At 41.5% G+C, this 21666-nt stretch overlaps 1 protein-coding gene across 13 annotated transcripts in view; it reads left to right on the forward strand.

The window, feature by feature from the left end:
• LOC138739469 (protein furry homolog) overlaps window positions 1-21666 on the forward strand; it is a 446682-nt gene that overhangs the window by 353872 nt on the left and 71144 nt on the right. For all 13 annotated transcript variants that reach the window (XM_069891583.1, XM_069891588.1, XM_069891589.1 and 10 more), the window contains 3 exons: window positions 3820-3923; window positions 6705-6890; window positions 17622-17820. In XM_069891583.1, coding sequence (XP_069747684.1) covers window positions 3820-3923; window positions 6705-6890; window positions 17622-17820 — 489 coding nt within the window. The remainder of the gene's footprint in view (window positions 1-3819; window positions 3924-6704; window positions 6891-17621; window positions 17821-21666) is intronic.

Consider the following 21666-nt stretch of genomic DNA (forward strand, 5'->3'; position numbering starts at 1 on the left):
TGGATCCCATGCCTTGTAACTTTTTGAATGAGCCTACCATGGGGGACCTTGACACAAGCTTACTAAAATCCATATACATCACATCCATCACCCTACCTTCATCAATTTCTTTTGTCACCTCCTTGAAAAGACTTAATTAGGCTCGTGGTGCATGACCTGCCCATCATAAAGCCATACTGACAGTCCCTGAGAAGACTATGCTTCTCCAAATGCTCATAAATCCTGCCTCTAAGAATCCTCTCCAATAGTTTGCCCACCACTGATGTACAACTCACTGGTCTATAATTCGCAACATTTTCCTTCTTACCTTTCTTAAACAGGGGACTACATTTGCCATTCTCCAATCCTCAAGTACCTCTCCAGTAGCCAGGGAGGACATAAAGATCATTGCCAATGCCTTATCAGTCTCTTCCTTCACTTCCTACAGTAACCTGGGGTATAGTTCATCTGGACCCATGAACTTATCTATCTGAATATTTTCAAGAAGATCCAACACTTAATTTTTCTTAACATGCTCCTTCACATTAGTCTGTTCTACACTGACCTCACAGTCACTTAGGTTCCTTCTTCTTAGTGAACTCTGAAGCAACGTATTCATTAAGGGCCTCCCCTACCTCGAGGCACGCATTTCCCATTCTAGTCATCCTTCTGTTCTTCATATACGTGTAAAATACCTTCAGGAATACTCTAAGGAATACCTTAATTCTGTGTGATTGCTGAGCTGTTTCTTGGATGGCCTTTGTACCCAGGAGCACTGGAATATGACCAGATACGTTATATTTCGCAAACACAAGGATTACCAGGAGATCATCTCATGCCCCATTCTGGCTCTTTTAAATTCTTTCTGGCTACCATGTAATTCTAATGAACCCATCCTGACTTTTATTTCCTGTTGTTATGTATGCTTCCTTCTTCCTTTTGACTAGCTGTTCCACCTCTCATGTTAACCATAGATCCTTTACCTGACCATCTTTACCCTTTCTGAGAAGGAGAAACCTATCCCGAACCCTGCAAAAGTGGTCCCTAAACTAACACATGTCTGTTGTGCATTTCCCTGACAATATCTGTTCCCAATTTACTTTGCCTTATTCCTGCCTAATCCCATTGCAAGTAGTCCATCCCCAATTAAACGCATCCCCATTTTCTACTATCCTTGTCCATAATTATGCTAAAGATCAAGGAGTTATAGTCACTGTATCTAAAAATTCCTCTATCAAGAGGTCTGTCACCTGACCAGTTTATGACTCAATACTACATTCAATATGGCCTCTCATCTTGTTGGTTTGTTGACCAAAGTGAGCACCAAATTCCTTAGAGTTCACTTGAATAATGACCTATCATGGGCACACAACATCTCCCCATTTGTCAGGAAGGCAGAACAGCAACTGCATTTACTGAGAAGACTGAAGTGGGCAAGGCTACCAGCCACTACTATGTCAACTTTTCTACACTCTATCGAGAGCATCCTGGCCAGCTGCATGCACAGTGTGGTATGGTTGCTGCAAAGAAATAGATCGGAGGTCAATCCACAGGACCATAGAGTGGCAGAAATTATCATTGCAATCTCCCTCCGCGCCCCCCACCCCCCATCAACATGATTCATCGGGATCATTGTCTGAAGAGGGTACGCAAAGTTAATGAGGACCACTTCCACCCTACACACAGCATCTTTTAACTGCTCCTGTCGTAATGAGATGCAGGAATATCAGAGCCAGTACTACCAGTCTGAGGAACAGCTTCTTCCGACGGGCAGTGAAAATGTTGAACGACCAAAGGAACTGCTCACACTAACCAACTGATACTCTCATATGTACAAAACAATATTTATGAATACCTGTTCTGCATATATATTATTTATTTGTATGTGTGTTATGTCTGTTTGTGTGTCTGCATGTTTTGCACCAAGGACCAGAGAACCCTGCTTCATCAGCTGTCCTTGTGAAATCAGATGACAATAAATTTGACTTGACTTGAACATACTGTGTTAGGAATCCTTCTTGGGCAAACCTGACAAATTCTGTCCCACGTGAACCTTTTGCATTCAGGAAGTGCCAGTCAATTTTAGGGAAGATGAAGTCTCCCATAACAAGCTACATACTTTCTGTCAGGTGTACTTCTATGTAAATATAGACTTGTAGTGTCTGCTACCGGCAGCGCTACCGAAATGAGAGATGTCCACACAGCATGAGGTGAACCAGTAACTGAATTTTATTTTGAATTAATCGCACTGCTTAAGGAGACTGCCCACTTCCTGTGAGGGGTGTGCTGGCCTTAGAAAGTGACGTCAGCACGTTGTGGCATCACTCCCCATCCAGTGGCATGCAACACGGAAGCGGCGCTGTTCCCTGCGCACTGTATGTCACCAACTGCGGGCTTCTCAGAAGGGAAAGGGGCCCATGTCATCTTGTGTCGAATGACTGGGACGACAATTTGACCCATCTAACCACCCGGTTGCTTGGCCCGCTACAGACTTGTGTTTGAATAAGAAATATCAAGGATAAAAAAAAGATTAAAATAACGTAAAAGAAAACCTAAAGGAAAAGTAAAAATAGAGATCGCAAGTAATAAATACTTATTGGGGAAAGGCTTTATGGTTACATCACTTCAAAAAGCTATTGCACAGAAAAAAAAATCAGATTTTAGATTATGAATTCATTTTGAAACACCTGGAGATCAACTTTGCTTTAAATATATCATGTAAAGTAAAGAAAATCAGTAATTAGTGTGAGAATGGTTTCAGCCTACTGTTAAAACAAATTACAAATGTACCCTTTTAACAGATATACAGGTACTCCGATTTGCAACCTCTGCACATATAACCAATTTTAAATATATATATATAAGAAAAAATATAAAATTTATGTGCTTTATGTTGTATTTGACAAATCTTAACAGGGATACAGAGTGTGTAAGAGCCAAAATGTGTATACTTACCTTGTTAGTTGGTGTCCTGGGTCCTTAGGCTGGGCTCTGCCATCTTGATTCCTGTGTGCATGTGTGAGTGTTCAGTTGGCGCATGCGCGTTGGGTTTGCGTATTGCAGTTCAGTTGGTGCCTGCGTGAAAGTTAAGGGTGCAAATTCAATATTGTCAGGGCACTTAACTCTCACGCAGCCACCAACCAAACTCCAATTCATGAATCCACTGTAAGTTGTTATTGCCAAATCTACTGTAACAATATTAATATTTGGGGAGAATTTATAAGATTTAGAGTAGGTCACATTTTAAAACAGACCTTATTTGAAAGACTGAAGAATTCACATTGCAAGATCTCTGGAGAATGTAAGCACCTTTCACAAGGAGGTGTTAATTGAACTAACATCATAAAATGCTTGACCATTGTCTTACTGGAGTCATGCTGTCTATCAGCTCCCTTTCTACAAAGTGCTCACAGATAGGTCAATTCTGAATTGTTTACCTAAGATAATAACTTGAGAAGAAGAAAGAACTCCTGTTGTTTGCTGGAGAAGGTGGGGGTTTTGTAAGACATGAGTCACATGCTCTCTTTGGAGTTTCAATTGGAAAAGGGAGAGAGTTGAGTTGACAGCGCAGTCATTCAGTCAGTGTGTGGGACACTGACAAGTAACTGAAAAGTGCAATCCAGGGAAAACTGTTTGAAACTGATGAAAGCAAATTCTGGCTGGAAGTGCTATCTGTCTGATGTTTCTCTTGAAATAGAGGAAGGAATGGAACTCTATGGTAGCTTGAAGAAAGAGGTTACAGCAACTAAATATACCAGTATTTAATTTTAATATTACTGCTACACAAAGAAAACACAGTATTGCTGTGAAATATTATGTTTCAAATTTTTGTGGAAACAGGTGCAATATTGCTGTCATCTTTATGACTGAAATGGTGGTTGACCACAGCGTCAGGGAAGACTGGGCTCTCCACCTTCCTTTATTGATTCATGCTCTCTTTCTAGGTAAGGTTGAATTTGATTGTTTAATATTTGAAATTTTTAATAATATGTATATGAATTTGGAAGTGGTATAGGTTTATGTTATAAATAAAGTGTTCACAATTTTAAAAATTATTTAATGCATATTTGAATTTTCTAAACAGTAAAACTCTAATTTGGCATTCAATTTTTCAAAAATCCTGCTAGTCTGGTAACATTTCTTACTCCAGAATGTGAACCAGGGATCCAGATTACATAGCCAGGATCTGGATTTCTGCTGGGGTCAGGACTATGTTTGAGGTCTGAGCACAAAGGGTCAGGAACAAAAGTAGTTGTGTGGCCAGAGCCAGGATCCAAAGTGCCTGAATATACCTCGCACCCTTTAAATTCATTTGATTCTTGGAAAGTTTATTATACTACCCTGAATATTAAAAAATACAATATATTTTTGGGTATTAATATGAATAATATCCAATATTCTAGTGTTGGTCCAACACTACCAATGTCCCAAGGATTCAAGATTATTAAGTTTTACTGCATTTTATATTTTAATGGAAAAACCTATTTTTTATTTCAATAAAATTAATTTAATTTGAATATATTAATGATATAATGCAGTTAAGTTTTACCTTTCATTGACTGACTGTAAGCAATAAATGCACCAAAATAGAGATCATTAAATATTTCAATAAAATCATAGAAGTGCTGGAGGGACTCAGCAGATCTCTCAGAATCCACAGAAGGTAAAGATATAGAACCAATGTTCTGGGTCATCTACTGCTCCCTTTGTGGTGTCCTCTACATCAGGGAGACTGGATGCAGACTGGGAAATCACTTCTTGGAGCACCTTCCATCTGTCCACCACAACAGCAGCAATCTCCCAGTGGCAATCCCTTTCAATTCCCCATCCCATACCCATGCCAACATGTCTGATCATGGCCTCATGTACAGCCAGACTGAGACTCTCTGCACATTGGAAATACACCTCATTTTCCATCTGGGCACCCTCCAACCAAGTGGCATTAACATCAACTTCTCCAGTTTCTGTTAGCCCCCACTTCCCTGCACCCTCCCCCCCTCCCACCCCACTGTCTCTCCCCTTCCCCTATCCCTATTTCTTTTTTTCCTCTAGCTCGGTCACTCTCTCTCTTTCCTTGTACTTCTCCTTTCCTCCAGTTCTGCCTTCACAGTGCTACCCCTCCCCCCAATCAATTCTCACCTTTCCTCACCTGTCTTCCTATCCACGTGCAATTATCACCCTTTGAAATGTTAGCCTGCATTGCTCCCCCTGCTCTTTCTTCCCTTCTCCCCCAGCCCTTTAATTCAGGGGGCTGTCTACTTTTTACTCATACTCAAGAAGGGATGCTGCAAGACCTGCTGAGCTCCTCCAGCACTTTTGTGTTCTTACTGCAATCACAGAGTCTGCAAACTTTCATGTTTCACCTCATTAAATCTTTTCTCTTTTTTTTATTTAAATACTTCCATGTAGTCAAGTTCTCTTCATTGTCTAGGCATAGCACAAATTATGTTTTATTATTTGTTACAAGGACTGCCTAAAGAAAGCTCTTGGTGCCTGCCACATTGACCACCGCCAGTGGGCTGATATCACCTCAAACCATGCATCTTGGCGCCTCACAGTTTGGCGGGCAGCAACCTCCTTTGAAGAAGACCGCAGAGCCCACCTCACTGTCAAAAGACAAAGGAGGAAAAACCCAACACCCAACCCCAACCAACCAATTTTCCCTTGCAACCGTGTCTGCCTGTCCCGCATCGGACTTGTCAGCCACAAACGAGCCTGCAGCTGACATGGACTTTACCCCTCCATAAATCTTCATCCGCAAAGCCAAGCCAAAGAAAAAAGAAAAAGAAAATTTGTTAGAAGAAGTTGCCTTGTACACAAAAAAGACAGAGACACAGAAATAGAAAAAAATGCCAATCTCATTTTCTACGGGTTCCTTTTCTACAAACTTAGTCATAAATTATGCAAGAAATTCACAAGGAGCTCATTTTAAATTCCCAGAGCCCTTTTAATTTAAATGCAGACAGACAACTGATCTTTTCTCAGAGAGCAGACTGGCCTGTAGAATTGTTTAAGGAGGCTGTATGTCTCCATTTTAAATTAATTTTTATTTCTAACCCATGGAATCTTGGTTGCCCATGTCTCCCAGAATCTTGACAAATAAAAAAAAGATCATGAGATCTATTTGCTGTACAACTTTTGTTCCTGAAGGAGAAGATGTGTTCTGAAGGACACAAGTTGTATCTCTTTCCATCCCTACCCACTACTTCACAGGCTCTGGCTCATTGCTGACTGCAGTCCTCCTGTGATTTCTCCCATGTCTCCCACAGTTGGCTAACCCCATTATCTCCAAATTCTTCCAATCCACTACCACCCACTCTATGATCTATGAATTTCTCCACACCAATTTCCGATATCTCCTCACTTGCTCCTTTCATGCCCATCAGGCAGCATGCTTTTCAGCAAAATGCCTGTTGAAAAATTAAAATATATAGGATAGTTGAGAAATCCATACCTCAGAATTTTCTATCCAGAACTCCTCCACCATCTTACCTATTCCCTCTCATGCATGTCTGTACAGCCCACAATTTTCACAGCTCAGACAAGCCCATATATTCCAGTAATTTCACATTTCTTATGTATCATGTATCCTTTAGGAAAGAAATAAAAGTTAGTAATTGTTTTCATTTTCTAATTTACATCAACATTACAATAATTGGTTTAATATAATCAAATAGCAGAACAAGAATAAGATTGTACTTAATTTGCTTTTATGCAATTTTTAGGTCTTGATCATTATCGACCAGAAGTGTTTGAACACAGCAAAAGATTACTTTTGCATCTTTTGATCGCTCTATCCTGCAGTGATCATTTTCAAGCTGTGGCTACTGTCCTGCTGCTTAACAGAGAAGTCAGCGAAAGTAAAACGCTCACAGTAAAACCAGCTTACCCACCAGAATATCTCTATTCAGGTAAAAATAAAATTGAAATAAATTGTGCTTGCTTTGGAAATTGGTGAATTTATAAAATTAAATGATAAGTCATTTAATTAAGTAACCTTTGAAAGCCTGCTCTTTCTTATTGGGTGTTTTAATGTTATGCGGTAGGATTTTATTTTTAAACAGTTCATTTTAATTTCCTTTTTAGAAACAGCATGAGGAGTTGGCCATGGCTAATCTGATCTTTGATCTCAACTTCAAAGCTCACAGCTCCTGTTCTCCTTCAGAAATTTTCCTCAGCATAAAATATATTTAATTACAATCTTCAATAAAAAAAATTCTACTTCAATTCAGATTTAATTGGTTGACTCCTTATTACTTTTGGTACGAGAGTACATAAACTATCCTTAGAATCTTCGTTAAGTAGAACATTGAACTGTACAGTGCAGGAACATCTTTCAACCTACATGACCGTGCCGAACAAGATTTCCAAATCTAAAAATCTGCTGCTAGATATCCTTCCATCCCTTTAATCTTCATTTTGCTATCTAGAAGCCTCTTAAACACTGCTATTGTACCTACTTCTTCCACTACTCCTGGCAGCCTATTCCAGGCCGCTACCACTCTCTGCATAAAATATTTGCTCTAAAAGTCTCCCTTAAACTTCCTCCTCCTCATCTAAACACATGTACTCCAGTGAGTGATGCTTGTGATCTGAGGAAAAGATTCTGACTGTACACCCTATTAATACCTCTCATGATTTTATAGACCTCTATCAGATTGCCTTTAGCCTCCTTTGCTCCAGAGAAAACAGTCCAAGTTTGTCAAATTTCTCCCCATAACTCATACCCTGTAAACCAGGCAACATCATGGTAAATCTCTTCTGTACCCTTTCCAGAGCACCAAAAACCTTCCTATAATGGACATCCAGAATTGAATAAAGTATTTCAAGTCAGCCTAACCAAAGCTTTAGAAAGCTACTATGTGACTTCCTTACTTATATACTCATTGCCCCACCCAATGAATCCAAGCAGACCATGCACCTTCTTTACCACCTTATCTACTTGTTTGCCTACTTTCAATGAGCTATGGACCTGGACCCCAGATCCTTCTGCACATCAACAATTGTAAAAGCCATACCATTAAATATGAATGTTACCCCTATATTTGACCTCTCAAAGTGCAGCATCTCATGCTAGTCTAGATTAAACGCAATCATCTATATTGTTTTATATTTTTGATAGCCTTCTACGCTGTCCACAACTCTGCCAACCTTTATATCATCTGCAAAGTTATTAACCTATTCACCTACTTTTTCATAGAATCATATAAAAATACATCACAAAACACAGGCCATTCAGCCCTTCTAGTCATAATTCTGTGTCCCACTAATCTGCAACCACTTGATAACCCTCTAGATTTCTCCCACTCATTTATCTATCCAATTTATTGTTGAGCCCGCATTTACCACATCAGATGGCAGCTTGCTCCACACCCCCACCACTCTCTGAGTGAAGAAGTTTCCCCTAATGTTCCCCTAAACCTTTCCCCTTTTACCCTAAAGTCATGTCCTCTCATATTTATCTCTCTTAATCTGGGTGGAAAGAGCATACTCACACTTACTCTGTCTATACCCCTCATAATTTTGGAAACCTCTATCAAATCTCCCCTCATTCTTCAACACTCCAAGGAATAAAGACCTAACCTGTTTAATCTTTCCCTGTAATTCAACTCCTGAAGACCCTGCAACATCCTAGTAAATCTTCTCTGCACTCTTTCAATCTTACTGATATCTTTCCTGTAGTTTGGTGACCAGAACTGCATACAATACTCCAAATTTGGCCTCACCAATATCTTATAAAACCTCACCATACATACCAACACCTGTACTCAATACTTTGATTTATGAAGGCCAAGATGCCAAAAGCTTTCTTTTGTAACCCTGTCTACCTGTGATGCCACTTTCAGGCAAATTATGTATTTGTATTCCCAGATCCATTTTTTCCTCCGTACACCTCAGTGCCCTACCATTCACTGTGTATGTCCTACAGTGGTTTGCCCTTCCAAAATACAACACTCACACTTGTCTGCATTAAATTCCATCTGCCATTTTCTGTCCCATTTTTCCAGTTAGCCCAGATCACTCTACATGCTTTGAAAGCCTTCCTCATTGTCCACAACACCTCCAAACTTGCTGATCCAATTTACTACTTTATCATCTAGATCATTGATATAGACAACAAACAACAATGGTCCCAGCACCAATCTCTGAGGCACACCATTGCTGTGATTAGTCACAGGCCTCCATTCTGAGAACCAATCATCCACTACAACCTCTGTCTTTTCCCATTCAGCCAATTTCAAATCCAGTTTACAAGCTTTCCATGGATACCTCGTGTCTGAGCCAACCTCCCATGTGAGACCTTGTCAAAGGTCAAAGTCTATGTAGAGAACATCGACAGCCTTTCCTTCATCTACTTTCATGGTAATCTCCTCAAAAAACTCTATAAGATCATTAAACATGACCTACCATGCACAAAGTCATGCTGGATATCCTTAAACAGCTCTTGGCTGTCCAAATACTTGTATATTTAATCTCTCAGAAAAATAATTTACCCACTACTGACACCAGCCTCACCAGCCTTGGTTTACTTTTTGAGCCTTTTTTAAATTACAGAACAGCATGAACTACCCTCCAATCCTCTGGCACCTCACATATAGTTAAGGACATTTTAAATATTTCTTCCAGGGTCTCTGTAATTTCTACATTTATCCCCTTCAAGGTCCGAGGGAATATCATGTTGGGCTCAGGGGATTCATCTGCCTTTATTCACTGTAAGGCAGCAAGCACCTCCTCCTCTTTAATCTCTATATGTTCCCTGACACTACTGCTTGTTTCCCTTCCTTCCTTATACACCATGCCAGTTTCCTGAGTATTGGTAAATACTGATGCAAAAAACTTTTTAAGCTCTCCCCCATCTCATTACGCTCCACACATAGATGATCTCTCTGATCTTCTAGGGGACCAATTTTGTCCCTTACTATCCTTTTACTCTTAACAAAGCAATATCATGTCTTCTTTTTTCCTTCCTGATTTTCTTCTTAAGTATTTTCTTACATTTCTATTCTCCTCTCGTACCTCATTTGCTCCTTATTGCCTATACTTGATATACACCTCTCTTAACCAGATGTTCATATCCCTTGAAAACCAAGGTTCATCTGAATCATTTATAAAGGCCAATCATTCATTTGCTGATTTACTAATTCACTGTATTGCATGTTAATTTTCTTTTTCTTACATGAAAACATAATGCTCTCTCAAAACTATAAAACTTAATAGTTTCCTACACTTCAAATAATATTCAGCCTTTTGCATTTCTACTGAAGTGAATATCTTTCTGCTCCAAGGTTCTGTAGCGGCCCGCGCATGGAAAAGTAAACCGGCCTGTAAAATGGCTGACGAACGCAGTGGCCGCGCAGACCTGGGTGTGACACCGGCCGTTGTCCCAGGTGACCTCCACGCAGTGGGAAGACGGGGAACTCTGGCGGGAACTCTAGAGCCAGGGGCCCATGTAAGCAGAGCTGCCAATGCAATAAAGCAGTCTTCAATTTCAACCCACTGTGTGTGTGTCTTCCTTCCACACACATCGTAGTGCATGCACTATAATGGTGATCCCTCCAGGTCCAACCAGCAGTTGGTTCTGAAGATGACATCAAGCAGAAACAGCAACCATTCTCAAGGTCTCCCTCAGGTTTCGGATGTTCTGGGTGCCACAGCCACACATGTGGTTCGAGCAGGCCAAGGCTTCACTGCATCACCACCGACAACACCTGCTACATCTACGTCATGAGCATCCTTAATCTGGGCACAGCAACAAGGGTTGTAGATTTCCTATGGCAGCCTTCGGAGCAAGGCAAATACACGGCCCACAAAGAGCTACTAACCCACACTTATAGGCTTTCCTGACGCGAGTGTGCTGCCTGATAGCTGCATATGGATGACTGGGGAACAAAGCCCCGCCCACCCTAATGAGTGAGATGCTTGCGTTAACCAAGGGCCACAAGCCTTGCCTGCTCTTTAAGCAGATCTTTCTGGAGCAGCTGCCTGAGGATATATATGGTTCTTGCTCACAAATGAGGACTTCAGTGACCCTCGGAGGGTCACCGCCCAGGCGGACATGCTCTGGAGAATGAAGAAGGACACCAGTGCCATCATAGACCAGATCAGAAAACCCCACGAATGGTCCACAGCATGATAAAGGCCAGCAGAGAGCCAAGTGAACACCCAGGACAGCTATGCTACTACCACCAGTGATGGGGTGTGGAGGCTCATTGATGTCACTCACCCTGTGGGTTTTTGGGGAATGCCCTGGCCAACCATTGTTGGCCGCTCCAGCGGTTGGCCCACGTAATAGCCTCCTCCATATCTGGGACTCACTGTTGGGCAGGTGTTCACTGGTCGACACAGGCACTGAGAAATGCATCCTACCCCCTTCAAGCCTCGACACCTGCTGTGGCAAACAGGGCCCAGCACTGAGGACAGCCAACAGCTCCTGCATTCGAACTTTCAGGACCACACCATCCCCCTACGTTTCAACAACAGCTGCTTTACATGAACGTTTACCCTCACAGCAGTGGTGCAACTGCTCCTGGGGGCTGACTTCCTTTGGGCCCACTGCTTGCTAGTCGACTTCAAAGAATGACACTTGGTGCACCATAGAACTTTTCAGACTCTGCCATTGAGGAAACCAAGCTACCCACCCCCACCTGGACTATAACACTCTCAGACAATGAGTTCGCCTGCATCCTAGCTGAGTTCCCCTCGATAGTGGCGTCACAGTTCTCCATGGCCGAGTCAAAGCATGGGGTAAGGCACCACATACTGATTGAAGGACCCCTGCTCCTTGCTAGGGCACACCAACTCCCTCCTGAAAATCTCAGCCTGGGGAAGGAGGAGTTCAACAAGATGGAGGAGCTTGGGATTGTGCGGTGCTCAAACAGTCCCTGGGCCTCTTCCCTCCACACGGTGCCCAAATCAGCAGGGAGGCATTGGAGACCATGCAGGAACTACTGCCGCCTCAACGAGCCCACCACTCCCAACAGATATCTTGTGCCCCACATTCAAGACTTTGCCACCAACCTGAACAGGACACGGGTGTTCTCCAAGGTGGACCTCATCCAGGGGTACCACCAATCCCCAAGACATCCACAAGACTGCAATCATAACCCCCTTGACTTGTTTGAATTTCTCCACATGCCCTTCAGTCTAAAGAATGCGGCATAACTTTCCAGCTGCTGATGGACGCATTGGGCTGGGACCTCTCATTTGCATTCATCTATTTGGATAATAGCCTCATCACCAGCCTCAGCCGCAAAGACCACCTGCCCACCTGAGAGAACTGTGCACCCAACTGAGCGAGTTTGGGTTGACGATCAACTCCGCTAAGTGCCAGTTCAGTCGTTGCACCGTTGACTTCCTGGGGCATAGGCACGGGGACACACCCCTCCCCAAGAAGGTTAAGGTGGTCCAGCACTTTGCTAAGCCACGCATGGTGAAAGAATTTGCCAGAATAATAAACTTTTACCACGGGTTCATACTGGCAGCCGCACGCATTATGCGCCCCTTCTTTGCGCTGATGACCAGCAAGGCAAAAGACATTGCTTGGGATGAGGAATCCTTCAGGGTGTTCCAGAGTGCCAAAGATGTGCTGGCCAATGCCACCCTCCTTGTCCACCCCAATCTGGAAGCACTTACCGCTCTAACTGTTGATTGCTCCAGTATAGTGGTAGAGGTATGCTAGAACAACTCATCGAGGGCCAGTGGCAACCCTTGGCCTTTCTCAGCAGGCTCCTCCACCCCTCAGAACTCAAATACACTGATTTTGACCAGGAGCTGTTACTGCTGTATCTGGTGGTAAGACATTTCCATTACTTTTTGGAGAGCTGGCAATTCAGGGTGTTCACTGACCTCAAGCCACTGACTTTCGCCTTCCATAAGGTCTCAGACCCGTGGTCGGCCTGACAGCAAAGGCACTTGTCCTACGTGTCTGAATTTACCATGGACATTCAACATATTATGGGGAAAAACAACATGGTGGCCAACGCCCTGTCAACCCCACGATTGAGTCGATTACGTGGCCCTCGCCAAAGCACAGCAATAAGATCTCGAGATCCCAGCTTACAGGACAGCTGTCTCCAGTCTCAGGGTGGAGGACATCTCGGTTGGCACAGGTAACCTGACTCTGGTGTGTGATGTTTCTACCAGCAGCCCCCCACCTCATCGTCCTGGCCACATAGAGACGCCAGATTTTCGAGGCTATCCACAATCTGGCACACTTTGCTATCCATGCCATGGTCAAAATGGTGGCCAACAGATTTGTCTGGCATGGCCTCCATAAACAGGATCTGCACAAATTATCAGTCCTCCAAAGTGCAGGTTCACACCAGAACGTCAACACACAGAATTTTGAGCTGGTGCAGCACAGGTTCAGCCACGTGCACATTGACTTAGTGGAGCTGTTACTGACTTTCTGTGGGCCGAGATACCTCTTGACCATGGTATACCGCTCCACGAGGTAGCTGGAGGCGGTCCCACTAACTGATACCATCACCAGGGGTGTCCTGATTTGGGGTCCCGGAGCATCTCACCTTGGATAGAGGGGCACAATTCACTTCCAGGCTCTGGGTAGCACTAGCTAACTTTCTGGGGATGCAGTACCACAGTGTATCACCCACAGGCCAACGGATTGATGAAGCGCTTCCACAGACACCTCAAGGCAGCCTTGATGGCCTGGTTCAAGGGTCTCAAGTAGGTGGACGAACTGCCTTGGGTCCTGCTGGAAATCCATACTGTGCCAAAGGAGGACTTCAGTGCCTCAGCGGCGATGGTCTACGGAGCATCTTTAATCATCCTTGGGGAGTTCCTGGCCCCTGATAAATGTCTGGAAAACCCTGTGGCAAACCTCGAGAGCCTGCGGCAGAAGCTAGGGTCCTTGGTCCAGTGGCAACCCCCACCACACAGTCAGCCCAGGCATAGCGTAACGAATGACCTAAGGACTTGCTGGTATGTGTTCGTGAAGAGGGGCGCACACAGACCACCATTACAACAACCTTAGGAGGGACCCTACAAGGTTATTAGAGACAATGTTTCCACTTTCGTCCTTGACATCAGCAGTAAGGAAGAAACCTTTACCATCGACCATATGAAACTGGCATGTCTGGACTGTGACGAGCCAGTCTGCACTTCCCACCCCACAATGCAGGGGCAGGCTACCAAATGCTACAGACAATGTCCCAGTCACTGTCATGTAGCGGCCTGTGCACGGGAACGCAAACCGGCCCACAAAATGGCTGATGAACACGGCAACTGCGTGGACCTGAGGTTGACACCGGCCATCGTCCAAGGTGGTATCCACACAGCAGGAAGATTGGGAACTCTGGCGGGAACATCAACTAACCCGAGGTTGGTGCTCCGATGACAGGGCTCTGACATCAGTGCCAGGGGCCCATATAAGCAGAGCTGCCAGTGCAATAAAGCAGTCTTCGATTTCTACTCTTTTTGTGCGTGTCTTCCTTCCACACTCATTGAAGTGCGTACGCTGCAATTCTGTTGAAAGGGAATGTTCCTTTCACTCATGTAGTCAATGTCTTCATGTCCTCCTCACATCTTACCTATATTTCTGTACCATCAGTGTATTGAGTTACTTTGATCCCTTTATCTTACTCGGTAATTTTCAAACATTTTCTTCCCACTCATGTACCATTTTAAGTAATCCCATACTAATCACAGAGCACCGATGGCATAGGGATTACTTAAAGTGGTATGTGAGTTTGAAAATCACTGATCTAACTAATTCATATTGATTTTATATCACTAACCTCCCTGAAGTCCTCCACTAATTACATCATGCTGTTCTGAAAATTACTCATCTATGGCAATTCTGTTTCCTGTCTATTATCAATTCTCTACTCATGATGATATGTTTGGTTCAATTCCACAATCTCTTTAGTTGTGCAGTTATTTTTGATGCACCATCTAAATGAAATTCATTCCTCGAATAACTCTGGATGTTGCATTATCATATTTTGAGTCATCTTTCAGTGTCCCCACTGTTACTCTACCCCAACAAGGAGTAAAGGAAAATAGTTTGTATTCAAACACCACCAACAATGTTAATTGGTTACCATAATGCTCTTGGCTAACTTCCATTTGACAGGATAAAAATAGTCTGAGCCCATTTTTGACCAAGAACTACTGCATAATTAACAGCAAGCAGCAAGCAAAGAGACATATTTTCCAGGCAAACTGTTTGTTCCTTTTGCACCTTCAGTGATAGCTCATCTTTCTCCAATATTGATGTTAGCCCAACATATCAATAGTCCTCAGATAAAATCTGGGAGAACCATTGAGTCGAACTCCTACTCTCCTTGATTCTTTGGGAAATGGCACTGGTGTTAAAGGTTTAGCTGTCTAGTTATCCAAAGAGGCTGAATGCTGTTTTACATAATCACCTGGGCAGTCTAAAAATTACAACCCATCAAATTACTGCTAACATATTACATCCAACTCACACTTTAAATGCACATAATTTCTGAACTAACATTTTGTTTGTCTATCCCATGGAAACACCTTTCCAACTACTGATTTGATGCTAAAAACTGATCGCATATAGATTCAGTTTTTGATTGCAGTTTTTTTTAAACATAAAAAATAAGTTTGAAAGCAAGAATATATTATTCTGAGAGGTTTGACATCAGCTATTGGTTAAAATGTTCAGAATCTGATGTAATAAAAATTATATTTTACTATTACAGTGAAAGGAATCTCAGAATGAAAATTAAACAGTTTGGGTAGAAATTATGTTATGATGCATCTATTTTATAATGGGACAATGGTTATATTGCTGATCTAGTAGTTCAGAGATATCTGGATTAATAATCTAGAGCAATGGTTTACAAACTTCCCCCATGCTCACATAAGTGCCATAAGTCCTCTGTGAAGGGATTGCTTCAGGTGGTAAGTGAATGGGAAGGGAAGGTTGAGAATCACTGCTCTGGACCCAATTGTTATTGAAGTATTTTGTTTGAGAAAAATTGTCAATGGCCCATTTCCTTTGGAGTTATGAAACTGTGCACATAGTGAGTCTATTAGCTACGATTAAAACAGTGGTTTTCAAAGTTTTTTTTCCACTCACATACCACCTGAAGCAATTCCTGACTAATCACAGAGTACCTATGACATAGGGTTTGCTTCAGGTGGAATGTGAGTTTAGGGGAACAGTTTGAAACCCACTGAAAAATTCAAATTCCACATTAGCAGTTAAAAACTTTTAATTCAAAAATGAAAATAAAATGTTGCTTGCAATAAAGTTTTATTAAAAACATCATATTCAGAGGAGCAGCCAGTGTTACAAGATCAAACCAGCAACCACAAAGAAGGCATATCACACAGGGGTAAAGATGAACAATTACATTATTAACAAAAATTCACCTTCAAACTTTAATTCAAAATCCCCCCTTTTATAACAATGCCGTTACTATGCAAATTTCAAAAACAGTGTAAAACTAATAAATTCCCCACCCTAAATATAACGTACGTAATTAATGTCTAAGCAATATTTCCAACCAGCCCACAGAAAAACTTAGACACAAAACAAACACAAAACACACAAGACTCACAAAACTTCGATCTCAACTGAAGCAAAGATCATAAACAAAATTCAGTTTGTTTGGTAAACTGAAGCCAAAATATCTTAGAGAGAGAGAGAGAGAGAGAGAGAGAGAGAGAGAGAGAGAGAGAGAGAGAGAGAGAGAGAGAGAGAGAGAGAGCACAAAATTCAAAGTTGTCTTGTGTTGCTTGTTGAGGAGGAACGACTGGCTCGGTCCGGATCCTTCTGGCTGCCTTCGGAATGTTCTTCCTTTTTGAAATCCCAACATTCTAAACTGTCCTCCAGACCATGACTCATGCTCTGGGCCTCCTTCCACTCCACAGCACCCCCAGTGGTGGCTTATCGTCCAAGTCCAGAAATTTTTAGATCATTTTCTGCACATGCCCAATCCGTCTCCCACTCTCTCAGCAGTCCACCTTCACTTTGGCTCTTTAAGGCAAACTGTCACTTTTTAACATAAAACCACACAACACATAGGTCAATACACAACACAGAACTCTGTAACACTAGGAACAGGTAATAAATTTATCTCCATTCATTAACATTCATTTGACAATTAGTCAAAATAAAAATTTTAAATTAATCATTATAATTTTCACTGGAAAAGAGGAATTTGAATTTATAGTCTCTTGATTAATATTCCAGATATCTGCATAACTAGGATGGTGTTATAACAAGTCTCCCATTATTAAATGTCTTGAAGAAAATAATGGCTTTTAAGATATTTGCCAAACCTGTGAACTGATTTAGCACCTCTCCCCCATCACTTCTCAGCTTTTTTCTCTTCTCCCATCTGTGTCCACCTATGACCTTTTACCCGTTAACCTATGCTCTCTCCTCTCCGCTTCACCCCCTTCTCCCACCTTTTTATTCAGGCACCCACCTGTTTTTTGCTCATACCTTGATGAAGGACTCAGGCATAAAATGTTGGTTATCTTTTAATTCCTATCAATGCTGCATGACCTGTTGAACTCCTCCAGTACATTTGTATATTGCAATAGATAATAGTATTCTCGTTTGTATATTGAAATGTACAACATGATCTGTATGTGATTTGTATAGTGATTTTTGCAACAATAATATTTTCTTGTACTAGGTGGTTTTAACTTCTTAAGAGAGTATCAGTCCTCTCCAGTTCCAGATTCAGGATTGAGTTCCAGTTCCACCTCTTCAAGTATCAGTCTGGGAGGTAGCAGTGGGAACCTACCACAAATCTCACAGGAAATGGAAGAGATTGGAACTACAACTGAAGTAAATGAGAAAGCTCACAAGCTAATTGAGTTTTTAGCAACTAGGTAATTAAGCATGCAACACAGGTTTCATTAGATATGTCTTTCAGACAGTTTGTGCTCTGTAGAGAAATACAAAAGCTGCAAATACTGGGACCTTGAGTAGACAAAGAATTGCTGGATTTCTGCAAGTCAGACAATATCCATGGGCAGAAATGGTCAGTCAACATTTTGGGTTACCTCCCACAGCTTCTTTCCTCATTTAAATGTGTAATTTCATCTCTTCTCTCTTAGTCTTGATTAAGGTTTTAACCTGAGTTCCTCCAGCAATTCTTTGTCTGCTCAGTTTGTACTCTGTGTTGAAGAACATTGGTGAGTTCATATAGTGGTTAAGAATCTTTATATCAGAGGACAAGACACAATTAGCTATGCAAAATTTAAATACCAGTAATTAATTTTTTAGCAAAATTTTGCACATAAGCCTTGCATTTCATCAGAACATAACTTCACCTCCTAATTTGTTGCACACCTTATCATGGTGAATCAAAAATTCCTGAATACAACAACATCCTGTTATTTAGTTTCTTTAATTATTAGACAATTAACAGGGAATAGAAAGATTTTCTTTGCAGTATTTTCAAACTAGAATATGAGAAAGTTCAGAATAAAATGATGTTAAATATATTTTAATATTTAGAACAGGCATTTTCTTGTTGTGTATTTGAATGTGAAAGAACCCAAAGCTGTTCCACTAACTCCATCTTGCCATATTAAGATTTTCCTACCAGAATCGGTATGGAATGAATAGTCATTCCTTCAAATATGATGCAGAAATGTTAGGAAACAGAAGCACCTCAATCAGCCAGGCTTGCTATATAGCCAGCAAAAAAAGTTTCACCGTGGCCTCATAAACCATTAAATTCAATTCAATTTCTTCTAGTTAAAACTGGGCCTCAAATGTGCAATAATGTCAAATTAAAAACAAACAAGGGCATCTTGGCCAACTGAAATCCAGTTTAAAGGAGCCTTATAATTGTCTTGAGCCATATAAGACACTTGATTATTTTCATTGGTATTGTTGATTAAATAGATTTTTCAAAACCTCAAGAGAAAAGAGTTAATCAGAATTTACTATATATATTTTTAAATGCAGAATTTGAATATGCTTGATACTTTTATAGAATTGATGTAATTGTATTTTTATTGATAAATGAGTTTCTTTGGCTTGGCTTCGCGGACGAAGATTTATGGAGGGGGTAAAAAGTCCACGTCAGCTGCAGGCTCGTTTGTGGCTGACCAGTCCGATGCGGGACAGGCAGACACGATTGCAGCGGTTGCAAGGGAAAATTGGTTGGTTGGGGTTGGGTGTTGGGTTTTTCCTCCTTTGCCTTTTGTCAGTGAGGTGGGCTCTGCGGTCTTCTTCAAAGGAGGCTGCTGCCCGCCAAACTGTGAGGCGCCAAGATGCACGGTTTGAGGCGTTATCAGCCCACTGGCGGTGGTCAATGTGGCAGGCACCAAGAGATTTCTTTAGGCAGTCCTTGTACCTTTTCTTTGGTGCACCTCTGTCACGGTGGCCAGTGGAGAGCTCGCCATATAATACGATCTTGGGAAGGCGATGGTCCTCCATTCTGGAGACGTGACCCATCCAGCGCAGCTGGATCTTCAGCAGCGTGGACTCGATGCTGTCGACCTCTGCCATCTCGAGTACCTCGACGTTAGGGGTGTGAGCGCTCCAATTAAATAGATTTTTCAAAACCTCAAGAGAAAAGAGTTAATCAGAATTTACTATATATATTTTTAAATGCAGAATTTGAATATGCTTGATACTTTTATAGAATTGATGTAATTGTATTTTTATTGATAAATGAGTTTACTCTGCTATTAAATAACAAGGGCAAATTGCTTGGGAGGAGTTTCAAATAATAGTGCTTTAATTTTAGTTTTAGAGCAATCCCAAAGCATAGCAGTCTCTGCGTGAGATTTTAATTACTAAGTGCCAGCCCAACAGAATGACTTATTTGGACTCTCACAGTAGCACCACAAGCAATGGATATTTTGAAAATGTAAAAAACTGAATATTTAGGTTTTGCTTGCCACAGACTACACACCTCTCATTGAGTGACAGAGGAAATCAGGCCGAATGTGGAAAAGGACAAAGACATGAAACATAAACTGGAATATAAATGATCTTGGTTCAAAAAGGCCTTGTCAAAATTATCTTCAACATACAAATTACGAGAGAGATTGGTTGCTTGGCCTCTCAAACCTTTTATATCTTTTGATAAAATCATGTCTGATATAATTCTAATCTCCACTCTGTATTTCTATCTCCCGACAGTAGTCCTTCATCCCCTTACATATCAAACACATCTATACTTGTGTTAAGAATATTCAAATTGTACTTCCATTGCTTTTTCAGGAAGAATTCAAAAGTGTCTCGACTATGAGAAAAGTATCAGTTTGCTTCATTTCCATCTTAAATGGGTGACCCCTAGTTGTTAAGCAGTTTGTTCTAGATTCTCCCACAAGAGGAAACCTTCTTTCCACATCCACCCTGTCAAGGATTCTCCAGATCTTATGTATTTCATTCAAGTACCATCTAATTATTTTAAACTCTGACAAATAGAGTCTTGATAAGAAACTTCTGTCTTCGGGATTTGGTAAGATAATGAAGAACATGCTTACCTTGTATATCCCATTCAGAGAGATGAATGAACTTCCCTGGATTAGGGAATGCAGTACACATTATTTTAGAAAAAGTTCAAATAAGATGCTTGCCTGCCCTTTCTGCACCCTTTGGATACTTTTTTTTTCCAAGTTAGTCACCCTAAAGTGTCCAACTATACCAGGCATCAATGTTATTCAGATACTTAAAAGGAAAATTTTAAGATATATTGCTGACATACACTGTGAAGTGTTATTTGCGGTGGCCTTACATGCACTATTGTACAAGTACTCTATATGTCTATAGGGGGAACATGTTCCTCGAGGCAGAGGAGTTGGGGAGGTCCAAATGAATACTTTAGTGTTCACTGAGCAGAGGGTCCTTTATGAAGCTGAGGTCAGTATAGAAATGTGTTGGAGCATGTGAAGATTACAAAAGAATGATGCTGGATCTTCTTAAAAGAAGATCTTAAAAGATACAGATAGTTATGTTCTTGGAACTGGATGAGATATACCTCAGGTTATGACAGGAGGTGAGGGAAGACATTGCCATGGTGTTAGCAATGATTTTTGCATCCTCCCTGGCCTCTGAAGAGGTACCAGAGAATTAGAAAATGGGAAATGTAGTCCCCTTGTTAAAGAAACATAAGAGGAGAAATCCTGTTAATTTACAGATCAGTGAGTTTTTCATCAGTGGTGGGCAAACATTTACAGAGGATTCTTAAGGACAACTGTTAATAGCATTTAAAGAAGCATAGTTTTCTCAGGGATCATCAGTATGGCTTTGAGAAGGCAGCTTCTGCATCATGAGCCTAATTAAATTTTTCAAGGAGGTGACAAAATAAATTAATGAAGATAAGGTAGAGGATATGGTTTAGATGACTTTCAATGAGGTTTTGAAAAGGTCCCACAGAGTAGGCTTATACAGAAAATAACGAGACATGGGATCCCGGGAAACTTGGCTGCTTGGATTTGGAATTGGCTTGCATACAGAAAGTGTAGTAGTAGATGGAACATATTCTACCTGGAGGTCAGTGACCAGCGGCATTGAATTAATTTTTTTTTTTAATTAGACATACAGCCCATTTTACACCCCATTAACCTACACCCTGATATGTTTTTGAAGGGTGGGGGGAAACCGGAGTCCCCAGGAAAAACCCCTTACAGGCAGCGCAGGATTCGAACTCAGGTCTGGTCCCAATTGGTGGTGTTGTAAAGGCATTGCGCTAACCACTACACCAATCGTGC

This window comes from Narcine bancroftii, chromosome 7 (assembly GCF_036971445.1).
Source record: "Narcine bancroftii isolate sNarBan1 chromosome 7, sNarBan1.hap1, whole genome shotgun sequence".
Taxonomy (NCBI): Eukaryota; Metazoa; Chordata; class Chondrichthyes; order Torpediniformes; family Narcinidae; genus Narcine; species Narcine bancroftii.